The sequence below is a fragment of the Opisthocomus hoazin genome, chromosome 5 (assembly GCF_030867145.1).
Source record: "Opisthocomus hoazin isolate bOpiHoa1 chromosome 5, bOpiHoa1.hap1, whole genome shotgun sequence".
Taxonomy (NCBI): Eukaryota; Metazoa; Chordata; class Aves; order Opisthocomiformes; family Opisthocomidae; genus Opisthocomus; species Opisthocomus hoazin.
This window is the reverse complement of record NC_134418.1, coordinates 86,948,228-86,968,941: the sequence shown is the minus strand read 5'-3', so window position 1 is coordinate 86,968,941 and position 20,714 is coordinate 86,948,228. Positions and strand designations below refer to the sequence as shown.

At 42.3% G+C, this 20,714-nt stretch overlaps 1 protein-coding gene across 2 annotated transcripts; it reads right to left on the bottom strand.

Annotated features, from left to right (window-relative positions):
* Nucleotides 1–544: 544 nt before the first annotated feature.
* On the bottom strand, nt 545–13,502 carry LOC104331891 (albumin). Of its 2 annotated transcripts, none has more exons than XM_075422053.1 (15): nt 13,364–13,502; nt 11,808–11,868; nt 10,938–11,070; nt 9,848–10,062; nt 8,829–8,961; nt 7,629–7,726; nt 6,518–6,647; nt 5,383–5,597; nt 4,706–4,838; nt 3,769–3,866; nt 3,475–3,613; nt 2,720–2,943; nt 2,048–2,180; nt 974–1,030; nt 545–740 (listed from the first exon to the last, which is right to left on the bottom strand). In XM_075422053.1, exons 1-14 carry the CDS (start codon nt 13,446–13,448, stop codon nt 980–982), a joined length of 1,848 nt encoding a protein of 615 aa, XP_075278168.1. In that variant the 5' UTR covers nt 13,449–13,502; the 3' UTR covers nt 545–740; nt 974–979. The 2 variants fall into 2 exon arrangements, with proteins under 2 accessions (XP_075278168.1, XP_009935539.2); XM_009937237.2 differs by having other exon boundaries at nt 545–735.
* Nucleotides 13,503–20,714: the final 7,212 nt, after the last annotated feature.

Here is a 20,714-nt window from a genome sequence, read left to right as displayed (position 1 = left end):
TGACAAATGATCCTTGCTCAAATTCACCAAAGTTTTAAAACTTGAATATGTTTGTGAACGCCTCGGGGTAACACAAACTCTTCTAAACCAACACATAACTGTGACTAGTATAGAAAATTTGGGGGTTTTGTGTTCATGGACTGAAACTAAAGACATACTAGAACATCACACTGCTTTAGTGACACAGAACTGAAAAAGTTCTCTCGTAGGAGCTTCCTGCAATGAAGGGCTGATTTAGATGGTGGCTTTTCAAGAGACATCTCTAAAGTCAATAGCTTTTTAAAAACAGTTTAAGAAACAAAGTGTCTCAAAGCAGATCTGTTTGCAACTCTTTGCAAGTGAAGAGATGCTTGATTTGTGGCTGACAGTGAGAAAAAAATATATTTTTTCTTATTTAGGCTGAGCAGTCCCTTTGAACATTCTCTTCATCAGTAATTACAATTGTTGAAGTAAAGCCCATATGTACCACTCGTAGCAACCCTTTTGTGTAGGGAGCACTGCAGAGCTTTGCCTTACGGTAGTCACCAGCAGACAAGGACAGATGCAGATTTGTAAAGCTTTTATTTATTCTTCATTTTTTTCAAAGTAATAGAACTGAAAAGTTTCTGGAAAAGCACGTGGTTTGACAAAACACTGAAGATTGATGAAATACTCATTCAATACCAAAGGAAAAAAGGTAGCGGGAGGGAGAAGCTACACAGAAGTATTTTTCTTCATATTTTTCCCACTGGCAACCTAGACTGGAGAAACAGAAAGGATTATTTTGTGAAATGGTGGCATACTGGTACTTCAGCTTCCTGTACGCTAGGTCATGGCAGATGGTGAACCACCCATTAGAAAAAACAAACGCCTGGTGCTTAAAGGGAGGCTAGAGGCTTTTTTGGAGTTGAAGGAGTTCAGTGGGTGGAAGGGTGGGCAGAGAGGGGTAGACAGAAGGATGACCTGATACATATGAATTATTGCTGTTACCTACCGTGTGTTACGCGCCAATTCCTAATGTAGCTCTGCTCTGGACTATTAGGTTTGCACCCTAGAAAAAGGAATACAAACAGTTGTGAGACCAAGGAGGAAAGTATATGGTGTGTGAGCAGGAACTTTTATAAACTTCAACTCGTGTCTGCGTTACGGTTCGAAGGAGAATTCCAACAGTGCTTCCGAACCTTAGAATCTGTGCATCCTGGACGTTGGGTATTGTTCAATTTTGCAAGGCTAAATAACCAACTTTTCGAGTGAATTAGAGACAAAATAATTCTTTCCTAAGTCTTCCTAATACATTTTCCTATTCAATACTTTAGTTATAAATAAAAAAGGATTCAATCAATGAGCGGTTTAAGATACTACTAATACAGTTCTATGCTTCAAGTGATAATGAGGTGGTTGTTGGAAACTCATTTCTACTTCCTGCAAACGCTTTGTGCTTGCTCAGCAATATGGCTACAGATCAACTTCTGTGGTTATTTCAGAGGCAAATAAATGTTGAATGAATGAATGTGCTTGTGGTTGATGAGTTTGGAAAAAAAAAATTTTGGAATGACTGTTCATAGGACATCATCCATTGGACTCCCCTACCAATATATTTGTATTTGCTAGGCGTCTCTGATAAGAGATCCAGATGCACTTTTTATTGCAAATCCTTCAGGGTTCTGTAAGAATAGCACAAAAGGATGTTTATGTATGCTAGAGATACAGTTTAAACTCCACGCATACATATTTTTGAACTGTGGCTTGCAGCTATTCAACTCTTCCAGACAAGGCCCTGAAGAACCTTATCTAATGTAGCATTTAGCTATGCTTTGAGCAGATGACTGGACTTCATTGCCTCTAGACAACCTTTCCATGTGAAATTGTTCAATGACTACAGTCTGTGACTATAATCTGTACAGTCAAGGTATATGTTATGATCTGCAGGCAAATTTATTGTAAGGGCACATGGAGAAGCCACCATTGCAGTCTGCAGAACCACTTTCGTAGTGTCTGGTTTCCTAGGGAGTTCCCAGTTTCCTGTATACATTTTTGTTTCGTTTTTGTTAAAGGAGATAGGAAATACCTCTTCCCCAAAGCATGTCTCAACATCTGCTTGCTTGCAGCACTTGTCTACCATGGCAGTGAAACCACCAATAATTGTCTTTATTTGTTCTTCTGTCATCTGGGGCTTGCGTTTAATGAGGTTGATAAGCAATCTGAAAACAAAGCCACAATACACAGTTAACGCTACTTGTTGTAGTTCGATTTCCCAATTTAAAATACACCATTCTATGCAGGTACAGCTTTTCTTTTTTTTTTTTTGTCATGTCTAGAGGAGTCTGTGCCTATTTGTGACTCCAGACTCTTGCTCTACCATAACCATCTCTTTGCTTTTTGTTCTCCTGGTTGCAGGTGGGGGAAAAGCATATTGAAATCATCTGTATGTTGTCTTAATTAATACATATTAAGACTTGCACTGGCAGGGGTCAAGGTCACATAGCTGACCTATGTGAAACTGGTCAGCTAAGACACTGATTTTATTTGAAGAAAATACCCTGTTTTGGCTCTTCCGAACTGCAGGATGTTCTGCACTGACAAGCTCAGCACAAACCCACAGTTTCATCTGGTTTTCTCTTTGCCTCTAGTGAAGTCCCAGTCAGATGACAAAGCAGGGGCTTTGTCGCTTCCTTCTGTGACCCTCCTCCCACGTGTTACACTTCAGAAGGTTTTCTACAAATTATTTCTTTTAGCTTACTTCATGTTCCCTATTTCTTGCTCGGCAGGAGAAGCAGTGCACAATTTTTGATCAAAGCTGAACATCTCGGGGTCAAATGGTGGAGGCACATATTTGGTATCTACTCCCATGGCAGTGAAACACGGTCTCCTGTAGGCGTAGGAGTCACTGCAGCAGTGTGAGACGTTGTCGTTTATAGGTGTGGTCTCCTGTCTCCTGCACATATCCTGAATCACAATGCTCAGCTGAAAAGAGAAGGAAAGAAGGACAAACACGAGTTACACCTTCAACGATAGCACAAGAAATATGTGAAGCTTGTGTCACAACAACATAGCTGGAAGTGGACGTTGTTGGATCTAAACACCTGCTCAGAAATGGCATGGTCTTAAAATGTAAAATACATATATATTCCTGGAGTCAGGCATTTCTTAATCTGCAAACACTCTGTCCATTGGGCTACAATCAGTAAGTATTTTTTTTTCTTTAAGAGACTGTTTGGCTTTTCCAAATGCAAGCTGCTGCAGACCCCATGGACTTTTATTTTTGCTTTCTGAGGGACAGCAAAGTTTAGCTAAAATTTTCATAAGCTACCATCAGACAACTATTTGGGTTCTCAAATCTATTAAAAACAAACAGACTTTGAATTCTCTTAGGTAGGTGCTTAACTTGGGGTTTATGAAAAATCATAATGAGCTCACTGTCTCACCGGAATGCAACATTTTTGAGTGCAGAAGAAATATCCAAGAGGAACAGAGAGAATAAACACGTGTACTCACGTATCCCTCGGAACAAGGCAGGCGTCTCGCTTCAGGAAGCTGGCAGCACTTCGTACCAACGGTAGTCATTTTCTTTCCAAGTTCAAGCAAGGTGTCAGTTGATACTTGAGGCATTTTCTTGGTGTAGCGGATCAGAAGTCTGAAAAAGTCATATCAAAATGACTGCTCACATTTGATGAGTGCTCAACAGAACTAGACAACTGAAGTGAAAACAGAAGTGAAGACCAAATAAATTTGCCCAAAGCAGCCAGTGTCATTGGTTACACTCCAGAATGTTTATCAGAAAGTACTTACCCTTTAAGAAAGTCTCCCTCGCCATGGGCAGTGAGGAGCTCACAGTTTGTCTTTACAACATCCTGAGTTTCTTTGATATGTTTCTTTGATTCGTCTTGCTGCAAATAAGTATAAATTTATTAGTAATGTTAGAGCAGGACATCTGGTAACAGTCATACAAATACACCTATTGACCTCTTCTAAATCTTATTAGCTGTAAGAGACCCAGTTTGCAAGGGTGATCACTTCCATAAAGCCTGGCTGGCATGGGGAGGACTTGATTCTCATGTGAGTCTTAAGTTCTAATAGAAATTCGATTAAAAAGGCAGCAAGATTTTTTGAAATTTAATTTAAATTAATTACCCATTGGACTTACTTTCTAGACAATGGGGGGGTTTTGTTTGTTTATTTAAATTGGATGAATATTTTTCAAGTATAGGATTATCAGCTATGAGGGGAACATCTTTCTATCCCTTGGCCAAAGTTGTTAGTGACTCAGCTTGTGCTGTGACTTGTGTGTGATTCAGCTGAAGATTAGGAGACCTAAGTTTAGGCATCTCTATGTGAGCTGGCCATGCAGGTTCCCATTATAATCCATGAGCAGCCATACTCAGTATAGGCAGTAGAGCCCACAGAAAAATTCAGCTAACCAGCTATTAATAATCTTCTTCAGGACAAGCAGAATCACTTCTGAGACAGAGGCATCAGGCAGCTGAGTGAGACTGGTCACCTTATGAAATTTCAGACTAATGAAGTTAATCCCTGACCTGAGAAATCTCTGTATCCTCATCATAGGCCCTGGACTGCTTCATCTCCCATCAGAACACTAACTTCCCATGGGATTAGTCTCTCAAAATGCTTTCTGTCTGCTCTTCCATAGGAGCTTCTCAACCCAAATGTTTCATGATAGGTACCAACTAAGCGTTCTAGTTATCCGCAAACACAGCTTTGCACCTACAGCATGTGCGTAGCACTCAGCAGGGTTGTCTGTCTTGCAGCACTTTTGCAGGAGTTCTTCATATCCCTTAGTAACTCTCAGAATCAGCTGTGTGGAATACTCGGGGTGTCTTCGTCCGTATTCATAAATAAACCTGAAAGACACACAAGCTGACAGAATTAGAGCTCCTGAACAACGTTCTGCTTTCTTCATGCACAACACAGTAACTGACAATGACAATTCTTCAGACGAGATCAAGAAAGGTGGACAATGAGCCTGGAATGCTGTTTGCTTGTTTTTGTAGAATTCTTTCGTCATTCTGCTGTCTGCCAACAGAGCAAATGTGACAGGAACAAAACAGTTCCCTGTGACAGAATACTTCTTAAGCAGATAATGTATGTAGGCATGCACAAAGCCCCGAATAAAAGAAAGGCACTGATAAATTCAGCTTTGATAAGTGGGACAATGCTGAATGGAAACAGTCACAAAGTATGAAGGAGAAACTAGGGGTTCAGCTAGGGTTGAAGCTACATTAGTTACACTGGACTTCCATGTGGTCATCATTTTTGTCCACATGTGCTTGAAACGCCCAAGAGGACAGTTTTCCCAGTGGTGCAAAAGGCCATAGTCCAGAAAAGACAGAGGATCATTTGCAGGAGTGTTCAAATACAAGCATGTGTGCTGTTGGCACTACTTACTCTGTCAGGAATCCGTCATGGTTTGCCTCAAAGTGTTTACATACTTCCTTATCTTCTACATATTTTTCAACTAGTGAAGGAAGATCTTCAGGTATGTCATCAAAATCTGCTTCAATAATGCACTGGCTTCGTTCCACAACCGGCTTCTCACAGCACTCTTTGATTTTACTTGACAGAATATCTTGTTTAGAGCACACATAGACCACAAGCTCTGCCTGTAAAATTAAAAGGTATTCTCAGACAAGCTATGGAACAGTAATTTAAAGATAGATTAATTAATCTCCTCTCTCTTTTTCAGACTCTCCTCTCTTAATTCAGGTCACCTATTTACTTAGCACTTTCCTAAAGCAGTGCTATCTCCATATGAAGAGAAATAGCCAGAGGGACAGGCAAGTCCTGTGCATGTTGAGTGCTACGTTCACAGGCACGGGGGAGGATGTGGTTCCCTCCCTGATCTTAGAAACTTTGAGAAGACAAACTGGACAGCCAAGGAAAGTCATTTAGTGGTCTGCCACCAGGGTGCCCGATTGCTCTTGTCAGTCCTGTCAGGCACCCAGCTCTGACAGAGGACAAAACATGAAAAACCCCAAAGCTTCATAAAGCCAGTGCTGGACACCAGCTGGTTTGAAGAGCGTATCCAAGTGCCTGCCTGACAGGCAATCTTCAAATCAAGTCACTGTTCTGCAGTTTTGCTAGTCCTCCCATGCAAGCTGTTCTCTAGAGTTCATTGGCGCTGCAGGAAAGCTGGATTAATGGCAGCACACACAAAAGGACAGCAAAAAAAATTGTGGCCTTTTTGCCTCCGCTTTCTTTTGCTTTGTTTGTGATTAATTTGAAGTGAGTAAGTACCATCAACCAATCTCCCTGATAAATGTTTTGATTTCAACCAAACACACATGCTAGACTCTAAGTGACGGCTCCTTGCCCTCATGATCACGAAGGGCTAGATCCAGAACCGGTCCAAAACCTCGTTCCAGTAACAGTCAGCTGAGCTGGCCATGAGTTTTTCAGGGGTTGGGGAACCTTCCAGCAGTGAGTACGAGTTCCCTGGACTGTGAACGAATAGCTGCACCAATTGTTGTCTTCCTAAGCATTTGTCAAATATGTAAACATTTTTGAAAAATACTTAGCTTACCCTGTCATCCATGCACTCGACCATGTCCCCTTCACAGCACTCTTTGTAGACACCCTTAACATCATGCAGAATTTTAAGAATTTCTGGGAGTGGAGCCTTGGGATATTTCTGGCTCAGTTGAGCAAGTTTACTAGGTGGAAAAGAGGAAAAATACACTTCTTTTAAAGCTCCGTATTGAACAGAAGCCTAGCAAGTCGCTAACAATTTGATGCTGTAGATGAGCATTGTTTTCAGGTAAATATTCATTCATTCTTGTCATCTAATTTCTGGTGGCTAGAAAAAGGGCATCGACACCTGCACTAGTAACTCAGTGCTCCTTTAAAATAAACAGAAAGAAACAAGTGTGTAACTCTAGATTACTTAGCACAGGCGTATATAGTCTTCTAATTAAACCTTTCAATCAAAGCTGACTATACCTAGTAAGGCAATCCTAGCCAAGGTGAGTGTATCAGACTAGCCCCAGAGTGACAGCAGTACTCTGTGCTTGGGCAGGCGATCCACTTCTTAATTGCAAAAGTCTGTCTTAAAAACGCACTTTGGACAGCAGCCTTGATTCTGCCAAATTTGACTCTCTGGCTGCTTTAAGGTTCAACCTAGCAACTTTGCTGATTAGTAATGTGCCCGCCACTAAAAGCTGCGGGCATCAGAACGGGGCACAGCGTTGGCAAACATGTACATTGCACACACTGGGATCTCTGGTTCTGAGTGACGCTCCGTCAGGTAGCTCCGCATCTCCTGGGCCGGCTCTGAAGGTGCTTTCACTGCTCTGTAGCTCTCATGGCTGATCTCTTTACTAGTACTCGCTATCAGCCTGGAACACATAGGCTCACCTTTGTTTCCAGGCTTTACACAGAAACCTGATCGGAATTAAATTCTACATTTAAATAAATAGGCCTAGAAATCGCTGTCGGCCTGGTGTTGGAAGGCTGACCCACCGATCTCTCTGCTGTTGGACAGCCAAAGCTATGCTGGGAAGTACCACGAGTGCAGTTTTCAAACTCCGCATATAGAACTGAATTGTATATGCTGTATATGCCGACGTTTTCCTCTCGAGTAGTTTCAGTTTTAGGTTAACAAGCTTACTTTTTATAAAAAACTGCCTGGCACTTACTCTGCGCCGAAAGTTCTCTCGCCAAACTTCTTGAGGATTCCGCAAGAATGCAGCTGCTTCAGACTGACTTTCTTGGCTCTTTCTTTTATGACCGCTGCCTGTAGTAACAGGATGCACATTGTCACATTGAACTGATGAACACAGTAAACTGAAAGCCGTCTAATGGACTGGGAAAAAAGCAAATCTGAAAATCCCACTCCAGAAGCACAGCAGGTTCTGGTCCAGTGAGCTCTGCTGAACAGCCAGGCCAACTGAGAATTCCGTAGGCAGCCCTAACCAGTTTGCCATCAGCATTTAACTTCGAAGTCTACACGCTGTAACTTATGGTGCCGTGCAGTTCTACGGACGTGCTGCTGTTCACCAAATACTTCCATTTCACTGAAACCTTGTGGCTTCAAAGGAGCGTGCGTTGTCTCTCAAAGCACCGCAGTGACTACACAGCAGTCACTGGGACTGCGTTTGGGACAAAGGGGAAGTTTGGCTCATGGCGTTCTCAAGGTTAAGATGAAATCTTGGCTACAGTTCTCTAAAAAGCAAAGCCATGTGAAAGTTGTCTGCTATTGATCCATAGGGCTAACACACGATTAGTCCTGACCCTTCTCTACAAGATCCTCATACACAGATTTGCAGAAACAGGAAGATTCTACCCATTTCTCACTTCTCCTCTGTTTGCTTGGGCAATGAATAGGGGAAGAACAGGAGAGGCCTCCCAAGCACCTACACATTGGATGTGGCCATGGCAGGTGAGGCTGCCAAGAGAGATCTGTCCTTCCCCAGCGCCTCTTCGGTAGAGTGCCTTCTCACTATGGGTTACCACAGATGACAAATCCCAAGTGCTACAAGGTATTTGGATTCAGTGCATCTGCACAATGTTCAGAGCTGCCTGATAATGTATTAGCAAAGGGACAAAAAGAGAAGCCTAATTATCTGCAGTTTGATTCTTTTGGGGTTTTTTCACTTAAGAAAACCATAATGTGAGGTTTTTTTACCATCTTAGCTTCTATGAAGCTGTATAGAAATGTTTACTGAAAACCACCATGGGAAAGCACAATTCTGGAATGATAAACCGTAATTGAACATTAGCCTCTTAGAGTCAAAGTCACTTCTCACTTTAAAGAGAATTGCTGCTAACATCAGAAGAGACCTTTCTGTAGCAGACTGGTTGCTTAGTTTTCATCCACAGTGAAAAATGCGATCTACCTTTTCATCCAAGCAAGTGCCAACATCACTCTCTTTGCAACAGCTCTGAAGCGAATGCTCGTAATCAGCAGCCAGACTGAGGATGGTTGGGGCGTACAAGAAGGGGTTTCTTCTTGCAACAGCATAGATGAAACTGTAAGGAAAAGGAAAGCAGAAGTTATATGTTCCAACCACAACAGCAAATGGCCTTAAATCTGTTACAGCTTCTGTGACTTTGTTTTCTAGTTTAGAAATGTAATCTACTTTCCTAACGTAAAGCCTACTGATGGTAAAGGCTCTGCTAAATCTCGCTGTTTCCAAAGCAGGACTCGACAGCAATGATGGAAGGGCAAACTCTGATATTGTCAGCCACTCAGTTTGATGTACATCTGCTTTTTTAAAATGCATTGTTAAATACTTGAAAATGCTGATTTTGAGTGTGAGAAAATAATCAATGGCTATTTCACCAAGATTGTACTGCCAGTTTTTATTCTTTTCACTGTTATCTTTCTTCATCCTTTCCAATTACAAAGGGGGTAATGGGAAGTCAGAGCAAGTAAATTATTAAATCAACATTGGAAACACTGTGTTTTTTCAGGTTTTTTGGGGCAAAAAGTCCCTCAAGACTTATAAAATGGGATCCCTTAAAACCCATTTTTGAATGGAAAAACTTGCTCTAGCATGGAATGAAAAAACGCGATCGGAGCTTTGGATATTTAATGACTGAGCAACTGTTTTATGCGTGCTTGCCCATAGAGGTGGTCGATGCCCCATCCCTGGGAACATCCCAGGCCAGGTTGGCCGGGGCTCTGAGCAGCCTGGTCTGGTTAAAGATGTCCCTGCTCACTGCAGGGAGGGGATAGACTAGATGGCTTTAAAGGTCCCTTCCAACCCCAAAGCATTCTGTGATTCTAGGATATGAGGTTGAATACTTGCAACTTTTTCAAATGTCCAGCCCGTTCACACACTCTGTGTAGCTCGGGGGTCCCTCTTCTGCACGACTAAACACTTAATCAGTACAAAATGGCCATTTTTCTTACTGTCCCAAGAGTGACATCCGGTTGTCCTGGTACTCCTTGCATATCACATCGTTAGCTGGTCTTTGGTATGGCTGAATGAAGTCTGGATGGTGAGTTTTAAATGACAGGAAGCACTCATTTCTTTCAGGATCAGCTTTACTGCAGCAGTCAGCCATGTCGCCATAGGAGTCGCGGAGCTTTTCGATGTGGCAGATTTCATCCAGGAAAATGGAGGGCTGTAAGGGAGATGCTGAGGGTCAGAATTATTGTTTATAGACAGTGTAATGTACATTCTATTTAACTGTAAAAGAAAACCCAAACTGAAAAGTAAATACACTTTTGCTGGATAAGATTTAGACCACAAGTCGGAATAATCCATTGTTTTCAACACAATTTCATAAAGTTCTATTTTATCTGGTCCAGTAGCAAAACTGTTGCACTGTTTTATAAAAAAAAAAATACTCTGTGCAAGATGGTGATCTCCCTTTACTTATAATCTGACCAAAGTGATGAATTGAAGCAGGATTTGATATTCTGCTTGATGCTCAGCTTGGGAAACCTTTCGGCAGAACTAATGTAGTCGTGTCACTTGGTCTGAGCGTTAGAGCTCGCAAGAGCACAAGCACCTCATTTTCTGAAGGGCCGGGCTGAACCTGCTAGACATCCAGGCATCTTATGTATCTGCAAACTTCTTTCGTTACCTGGTCTTCAAGGAGTTTTTTGAAAACTCCTTAAATTAGCACGCATACCTTTTCAAGTCATCCTAGTGTGAAAAGCTCTGGTCACTTTAATACCTAGAATTAGATCTGTATTTTACAGCTCGGGTATTGTACTAAAGGCTAATGCTCGTTTCCAGGCAGTGCCAAACTTAATGTGCCAAAGCGTGGTGTCTGTGCTCCAACACATGGCTCCACAGACCATTTGGGCGCTTCTGAAAGGCAGAGTTTCAGAACCTGACAAAAGCAAGTTCTTTGTTTCAGCACGAAAACCTGAGCGTTGGCTGATGACAACAGCAACACCTGAAAGGATCAGGTGTAAATCCTCAACGGGGATGATTCTCCTAGCTTCATAGAATGAGGAGAAACAGAGCACCAAAGGATCCACTGCCTACCAGTGATTTTGAGCAGTCAGGAGCGTCCTCATTGGCCACGCACTTGTGCGCCAGGTCAACAACATCCTTCACCAGCTTAGACAGGCCCTCGTAAGAACATCTCTGGAGATACTGGGCAAATGTGATCATGGTGCTAAAACACAAAGCACATTTTGGAATACGGAGATAAGAAACGTAACAGTCAATATTTTTGAAGGTGCTTTCAAAATTTTTTGTTCAAATCACATTGTATAAATGCTTAAAGGCAGTACCACAAAGAGCATAGTACCGGATCCCATCTCCTTCCTCTTCTCACCCCCTTTCTGAAAAATGTTTTAAACCTTACTTCACAAGAAAAAAATCTTGAATAATAGATTAGAAACAAACCAGAAAGACTGATTTGGGTTTCCTGCTGCTTTTTCCTTCTTTCAGAAGTAGTTACGTTCCAGTCAGGTCCTTCTGCATTCCCAAAACCAGTTTCAAAAGAAAATAATTTAATTGTTTTAGAAAACCTATTGTAGGTTTGTTTTTTGAGGTTGGTGGTTTTTTTTTTTTGGTAATGTCTCAATCCATCGTAACTCCTCTCCATCCTCAGGTTATCAAACTGTATTACTCACTCTTATTATCTTTTCACGTAAGCAATACAGTCTTTCTCATGAGGTTTGCAGGGAGTTCTTATCCCTGAGAGCAAGAAAGTCATCATGTCTTTTGCAGATCTTAAAATATTTATAGGTTTTGTATACTACCAGTAAGAAGGGTAACTCAATGCCGTGCTTCAGAGACACATAGGCTGTTCACTAGCTCATACCATGTGTTTCAGTTTCCCTTTTTAGTCCAATATCAGCAGAGGTGGAAAACAATCAGAAAAATGTAAGCTGAACATTCACTTACGCTGCCTTAAATGTCTCTTCCTTCAAATCATTGAAGCGATGGGCAATTTCACTCTTGTGCTCTGGAAGGAAAACCAAAGAGAACAACGATGCTCGCTGTCGCGCTGGCTGTGCCAGACCCCTGAAAGAGTGCATCCTGCGCACCCTGGGCCAGGCTTTCAGGAGCACTCAGCACTCCCCCCGCTCTCACATGGGAGGGAGTAGTATCATTGTTTTGAAGCAGACCTAGCTAATGCTGGGCACTTGTAAAATCCCCCCTTCAGGTACACCATCCTGGGTAATCTGCACTGTTTTTCTAGCAGCTTCCATCTAAAGCTTTCTGCAGGTCACCTTGAACTCTTTGCTGTCTCAGATGACCATTCCTGTCCATGTGTCTGCAGATACCTAACTCTTATGCATCCTTGTTGTTCTGGAGGAACCTAGGCTTGTGGTTTTCAGGATTCTAATACAATATTTACCTCTGTAAGCACATACTTAATGCAAATATTCAAAATGACTACTAAGGATTAGCAAACATGTCCTTTGCGTAACCAACAACGTGATCATGTCTACGCTACAAATAAAGGAATGCAGCTGCAGTTTGATTAGAGCAAGCATTAGGAGAATTTTCTCTTTCTGAACACAAAGTTATTAACTTGGCATGTTCATATTCTTGTTCCACCCAGTGCATATCCTCTGTGCCCTTCATGAGCAGGAAAGCAGATAAATCCCTTCGCTTGGTCCTGATGGTAACAAATACAGGTTGTCGTTATACCTCGCTCTTCGCAAGAAGACTCCCACAAGATTTTCCTGACAGATACTGAGGCATATGGCCACACTAACGAACGAGCCAGAATGGGGCACTCGTTCTAGAAACAGCATTCAGGAGCATTCGGAAAACACGAAGAGTAATTTCTTTAGCTAATGGAGTATACCTGCTTTGATAATAAGGGTTTCAATGCAGAAAATTGTAATTAAAAGATTTTTTGCTGCTGTTCCCTGGCATTTCCAGCCAGCTCTGGAAAACTCAGTTTTGTTAAATTTGGGTATTTTCATCATCAAAAATACCAGTGAAAAAATTTCTAGGACTGCGTGCAGAAATATTTGTTTGACCAAGGTCTAAAGTTTTATAATAGAGGGAGAAATGACATAATGAGGAGTTTTCAGCTAGCCTTCTCATAGCCCAGTCTGAAATGCAGATTTTTGACCCACTTGTGTGAAAACCATTGCCTTTGATTGGTGAGGAGCTTGCTTATGAACTGCCATTCAAAAGGCAGCACTTCCAAAAGCACAGTGCATCTGCTTTCCCCATGCTGGAAAGGAACAGATTCTGAGTAATCAGCATCCGCTCGTACCCTACACTGGTGTGGCAAAGGGATGTCACCAAACTTACTCGCCCACTTCAGTGGAGTGTCCTACCCATCTCCTCACCATTTCTTCATTTAGGTTCTTTTCAAATCAACCACATTTTTCTGTTCTCTTTGGATCAGGCTTGCAAGAATTGCTTGTGAAATTGCATTAAAGTCATTAAATTGATATAACAAAGACTGCAAAGACAACAAATTAGTCCTTTCTTACCTGCATCTCGAGCAACTCTTTGCAGATTCCTGGATGCAGCAGAAGTAAAGAGGAAAATGAATGAAATTAATGTCACCCACTTCATGGTTGCAGATTATGATGTGGGCTAAATTACTCAGAAATGCTAGGAAGATTGAAGGGAAAGCATCTGCTTATATACCCTTCACTACCTGTGTCTGTAAAATATTAACCATAGAGCTGGCATCTGTAGATTTCCATTTGGTCTGAAGAAGATTACAAAACTGGGACTGTCCTTGCCAAAAATGAATTTGATATTATTTGTTTATTATGTGTTACTGTGGGCCTTTTTGTCCTGAGAAGGTTGAACCTTCCAGCACCCAAACAGATAAAGTTTTGCGTAAATTTCCTTATCAAATGACAAACAAGGAGTTCAAGGCACCAGACAAAAAAGTCATGAAGTCTAATCCTATAGGCATGCCCTTTTTTTTTTTTCTTGCTAGTATTTGTCCAAAAGCAGAGCAGGTTGGTATTGTACAGTAATAATTCACCCAGCCAGGACTCAGTCCGCATACTTGTTTGTAGTTAGGGAATTTTAATGTTAAATCACTGTACAAAGATGAGATGGCTCACCTAGATTTTGGTATAAAGAATACAGATTGGCAAAACACAGCAATGAGCACCAAGATACAGGTAAACAGCGTCTCCAATTTCAACTGGCTTCTGAATTCTTCAAGAAACAGAAGGTGAAAGTGTGGAACGGGTCCCAGGGAGTCTGAATCTCGCAATATTCATAGCTCCAGAGTGGAGCAAATTCATGCAGGCAACGGATCCGTGTCAGTAAGCTGGAACGGTATAAGACTGCATCTCACTCCAGATTTTGGGACGCACACTTAGCGTGATGCCCAAGAGGAAGGCTGCTCAAAGGGCCAAAGGGCTGGTTTGAGCACCTGATTTGTCAGGCCCTGTTCCTACCCTCGTACCTGTGGGTACTGCTGTTCACCAGCATCCAGAAAACTGCCAAAGACATGTCTCAGCATTTGCAAGAGCTGTCATTTCATAATTTTTGCAATTCCTCATTTGCGCTGGCATCCTCCCAAGAGCAATCTCTTAATTAAGCACCGCTCTCCTCTTTGAAAGTTTTCTATTGATTAGTTGGTAACTTAGGGGATCAGACACAGGAAGAATGGTGAAGTTTGCACAGAGCCCCAGGACACGGAATAAAATTGAAATGATTTTTCCAGAACGCTCAGTGGGAGGCTTCAAAAAAAATGACAGTTACAAGGTTGGATCCTTACTGAACGCAAAGCGATGCGGTTCCACTGAGGGAAATGCTGTGGTCTGCTTCTAACGAATTTCTCTCTCCAGTGGCTGGATGTCAACCCACACAGCTATTCTCAGTGCATTGCTGGAGGTCGTGCTCTGCCTCCCAACTCACTGCTTTCAGTAGCGAGTACCTACCCGGTATAGCCTAGAGCGAGGTCTTCTAAAACTTCCTTAGTCCTTAAGGTTCCCTCTTCTACTCTGATTTTTTTCTCAAGTGGGCAGTTTTACCACAACTCTGTATTATTCCTATTGGGAGTAGCATGAACAATTCAATGTTCAGTTTTCTGGAAATTTGACAAAATACATTAAAAAAAGATTTCACTGTTTCTGAACTTGAGTTTTTAAACATGTCTTAAACAAATCAAATGACATGTCTAAGCATAAAATATTTGCAGGCAGTTTTCATTTAGAAAAATGTCAAAGCAATGCATCTTGTCCTTTAGAAAGACCATTCTGTTCTCCATGAATAACCACATAGAACTTCGATGAGGTTACAGAATAAGTTGACACAATGACATTTGTACTAGCTGCTGCTTTTGCAAAAAAGTTTTGCATTTTCCCAAGCCTGCTCCTGGTATCTGTGGAGGTGAAAACCAGCAGACTTGTTAGTGGTTTAAAGGAGCAAGGCTCCATTTTGGGAATTAAAGTTATCTGGATAACTCTTACATGAAGGATGGCAGGGGAAAGCCAAATTTGCAGAAAAGCCCCCTGGTTTTATCGTAATGTGAGCAATAGGGATTATTTTCAGGTGGTTGTAGCAAAATCCTAGCTTTCTGGAGGATGATGGGAATTCTGATGAACAATCTGGACCTTTCAGACCTGTGCTGCTTTACCGTAACAAAATCCCAGGAAAGAGCTGGTTAAACACTTCGGTCTGTAACTGGTTTTACTGACCAAATCCCCCTGTCAAAAAGAACCCATCACTAAAATGTGGATCTTTTTGATTAACCCATAACTTTCAGAACAGCTGACGACTACCTAGCATTTTCTGGGAGAGTCCCTTAAATCACTGCCATTTGGATATATCGGCATCCCGACTCTGGAAACTTCTGCACACCTTTTGCAGTGATATAAACGGTGAGAGGCGGAATGGTGGATCCAGGGGCTTAACAAGACTTTTCCCAAGATCTCAGATAAATTGAATGCAAGGAGCTAACTCAGCAATCTGACAAGTACCTTCTGACCCAATGAAAGCCACTGTAGCAACGGAATACAACTTCCCTACAACCATCCGCGTGATCTACCTGTGTCTTGAACCTCTGTCTCCTTCCAAATCTTAACAGAGCATTCAGTGAGAGATAAACACACGTTTAGGTGTCTCATTGATAACCATAAAGCGACTGTAAAAGCCAACCAGACTGGAACATTTTGCCCAAGTCATAGTGGTGAAAAAATGTGGTAATGGCAAATCATGCCTTAGGACAGCTCTCGAAATGCTCTCAAGGCCGAATCAGAGCAGTCTTCAGAAAAGGACAGCTAAGGACTGGGAGGGCAAAGTATTTTCTGTTGCATTGAAATTTAGCACAAGAAAAAGTCTCGATATGTCCTGTTGCATCCTGAAAGCTATCTGGAATTTTCCCCTGCAGCATTGTGCAGCGTTAGCAAGAACGCTGCTGGTCCCCTAGAGTTAATATGTAAGTTTGTAATACAGGGTCCATGTTTATTTCTAGATATCTCATGTTGTCTGTCCTGTACTTCATGCCAACATTTCATATAACTGCTGAGAGATCTAAACTCCAGTGTTGATGTTTGCTTAACAATATTAAATATTATACTGAGCTTCCTGTTGTTCAGTTCTTCTATACTGCACTGAGCACACTTTCAACCAAGTTGTCCTGGTAGTTCAGAAAGGAACATCTCAATTGCATTTTAAGACAAATGCATTTTCACACACATTTATGTCTGAAGTTACAGACGGTAACTGGTGTTATTACAGATGGGGGGGACAAAGGACAGTTAATTCCACGAGTAATTGACCTGGGAAAATAGGATGCATCACTTTTAAATATTCCATCAGACCACGCTGTGCAAAGTGAAAGAGTAGACACAAAGTGGCTGACCTCATTCTCAGACTCCCACCGGAGAAACGCTTCCAGGGATACCTGTTTAACCAACTTCTGCTTGCTTACGGCCAGGCTGCATTTTGTGCTCTGTGCTTTCTTACGTGGGACACAGCATCATTGGTACGGATGAAGAGATGCCGTGGTACGCCGTAGTTCTTCAGCAACTTCTGAGCCAGGAATTTTACAAGAACGCCTCCTGTATCAGAAAACCCCCAGCTACTCACCTCGACGTTCAGGTGGTTTGTGCTTGAAGGGGATTGCAGGAGAGCGGAAAGCATTCAGAAATGGAAAAGAAAGATATTCATATTACACGGGCATTCATGTTCCTACTAAAAGTTACACCTATGTGGACCAAAATGTACTAAAATTGCAGGAGACTTTTGAGTAAGAAATCTGGTATCTCATCATAAGAACAACTGCCAGAGCACTTTTGGAAAGTCAGTCCTTGTCAAAGAGCTCTCTCAAAAAACAAAGACTGTTAGTAACCCTCTAATTTTCTGTCCCTCGGCTTTATTTACTGCTGTTTCTTCTTTGTTTTAAAGACCAACATTTTTGTCTGTGTGAATGGGCCGCAGCTGTACACCAGACCTCGAGATGTCCACACGCCAGGATCACAACTGCTGCTAGTAACCGCAGTTCTGTTTTGGAGGTGGTTTTGGTCTTTGTTTTGCTTTGGCTTTTTATGCATCTAATGGTAATATGAAGGAGGGCAGCCAAAGAGCAGGGTTTTTTCTTCCTCCAACTGAAAAATAGCCATCTGCCAAAGAGGATGGAACCAGCAAAAAGAACGCTACTTCTGTTCTCATCTGTCTGCGGCTGGAGGTGAGATAATGCTGAAAAAGGTGTTGCCATCTCCTATTTCCAGTCCTGTGCCTACAGACATGCAGCTTAGCTGTTATTTTTTTTCCACTGGACAGCAGCTTATTTTTAAAATGACTGTAATTCTCAGTATATTTCTAAACTAAAGGTCTGCAGTTCTGGACACGTGGTCAGATAGCAGTCTTTGCCTGCTCTGCTGCATTATGTTTGCTATTCTTATCGCTGGCTCCCATGCAAAACAAGTCAAACATCTCCGATATATGCCTTTTATTTGAACAGGGATGGACTCATAGATATAAAATGAGCAAGAAGGCCCATCTGATGAGCAATCATAAACATGGAAAGGATTCGATCACTGTAGCAGAGTAGGCAGAGACCACAGCACTCCATGACAGGGCATATCATCTGGGCACATCCTCAGTTCTGAGCTAAGCCATTCATCTTGGGTGATCAGCTACTCATCTGCAGTTTTACAGAGCTTTCTGTCATTAAAATCAGCATTTTTAAATCAACCAGAATGACTATTCATAGTCTCACTGCACCTAAATAATTCAAACACCTAATTCCAATAAGCTCCACTTGTAATTTACTGCCTTATTCCTGTAGTCCTCCACTGGAACAGATTCAAGACCACAAATCTGAGTCCCCAACACCTAAATAGTTTGCAAACCTGAACTTCATGCCAAAATCCCAAACACAGACAAGAGCGGCCAGAACATGCAGTGTCCAGTGCTTGCTTCAGTGAGGGAGCAAGACCCCAGGCAGGGCAACGTGCAGACCTCAGTGTCTCCTCTGTGCTCTCTCTCTGTCAAGTCCATCTGGAAAGAAGACATTTTTTAATTATGCTGAAAAGCATACCGAGAAAAATGGTTTTCACATGTATATAAATGCTTTGTATATGTATTGTTATGTATGGTGGGTGTATGTTTTCCAGATTGCGACGTTAAGCTTGAATTAGATAACGCAACTGCATAATTTGACATCACACCCTCCAAAGTCCATCTCCAGACACACACACACATCTATGTGAGCGACTCTGCTTTTTTAAGTTATTCCTTCCTTTTTTTAGGTACTCCCCTAATTACCTGTTAACAAGGCATTTACTGTGGCAGGAGCTGGAGAACAGTTCTTTCACGCCATGCTAGCCTAAAGGGCTTTGGAAGGCCTCGCAAGCAGGTGGAGGGGAAGCCAGTGCAAGTCAGCCTTCTTTCTGTGTCTTGTTGACCAGGTCTCAGCAGGCTGCCTATTTCACTTTGCTTGATATGGTCAATATTACTGTTTCTCCTTTGTGGGACTGTAAGGATTTATTGCTGCCCTCGCCGAAGAAGCGGGTAGCTGTTTGTCAGACGCTTACTTTCAAGCGCACAGTTTGAAAATCATTCATGCATGGTCTTCTGCTTGGATTGTTCTGCTACGCTGTTCACCTCTTGGTTGTGTTAGGCTTCAGACAAAGCACACTTTCCCTGCTCTTCCTATTTTGTCCTTCACTTCACTGGCAACGGTGGTGATATTAAGACTGCCAGCGTCAGGCTTCTGAGTCAGCTTTTTCCTATTCCCTGTGGCATTTGTGTGTATTTCTTTGTTGCTGTGCTCTTTGCTACAGCACTGAGAAGTTTACCCAGTAGTTTACCTTTGCTGTTTGGCTGGCTGTGACACGACGAAGACGCGACTGCGTGTCTGTTCCCAGCCAAGCTGCACCAGCCGGCTCCAAAACAATCGCCGTAGTGTCGCGTCCGGGGACACGCTGCGCCGCTTCGCTGACAGAAACGGCGGCGGCAGGATCTGACAGCGCGTATCACCTCCAAAAACCTAGGCAATGCTTTATGCCAATGAGATAATTTGTGTGCATCTTCATTATTATTATTATTATTAAGTTCTACTGAGAGCGTTGCATGTTTTCGTTGTCCGGCCCTGGATTTTCCGATGTACGACTTAGCTATTTACCAGGTCTTTCATCTCTCTTAGTTATCTGCATATGACAAGTCAAAAAGGCTCTCGTGTATTTTCAAGAACAACTTTTCTCAAGAAAACGCTTATACATGATGCCTTTTCTCATATGCAGATCTTCCAAGCATCCTTAGGATGCTAGTACCAATCGTGACCCTCTGATCAGAGCTTGTTCTTTCAAGTTCCTGCCTCCAATCTCCTACATAGTTGCTTCAAATGATGCTTTCCCTTAGGAAGAAAAATGCATTTTTCGTACCTTTCTCTGTGATCTAGGACTGCTGTGTGAGAAACCATCTATTTGCATCTCACAGTATCTCAGCTTTAGCTCTGCTGTTCCAAGCACGTCACTTGACAGTGTTCTGGGGGTGTGCAGGGTACTTTGTAAAAATGCCTTCTGATGACTTACAGTAGTTCCTGAAGACTCCTTCCTCACCATGCTGGGGGAGCTTATTCCACATGCAGGTGATGGCAAGATGCTTCAGCTGTGCGTACATTTTTCTGTGGGTATTAGTAAGGCTAACGTGAAAGCTCCTGGTTGCCATATTTCTAGATGCAATGTCCCAATCCCCATCTCGGTGGTGCCCTGCTTTGCAGCTGCCCTCTCCTTCCCACTGCAGAACATCACTGAATTCCAGAACGGGCAAGTGAGTCCCCACTCTTTGCTTCATTGCTTAGATGAACCGCATCCCTCGCATTTCCATCTTCTACTCATCCTGGGGGGTTATGTACGCTAGGCTGACATGCGAAAATCCATGATAAATATTTTTGGAAAAGGAGGCTTTGATATGATGTAATAACATCTTTGAGATGTGGGATATCTTCCCTGCTGGTTTGACCTGTTGAAAGAGAGCTGCAGGTCTCTCAACAAGTGTATTGTGCGTGGCGCAGCAATGAGCTAGAAATCACCTTGTTCTTCCATTTTCCCTACTTACATTGATCAAAGAGAAGAGCTTGAGTTCACACTGTGCTACATGTGTTGTTATGCCGTCTTTCCATCCAAAATATTCTCTGTTTCAACGTTAATTTCTGAAGTATTTGAGTCCTGTTAGTGAGTCTTGCTGCCTGTCCTGCTTTTCAAATCCCGTACATTCGATCCCCAGGGCATTCGACCATCCCCACCAATTTGTCTCAGGAAATCCACAATGTGGTAATGTTGCCGTTTTCCTTGGCGATTTTGCCAGCATCATCCTTTGGCAGCAAGTACAAGAACAGCTTGGTTTTGCTTTGTGAGGTAGCAC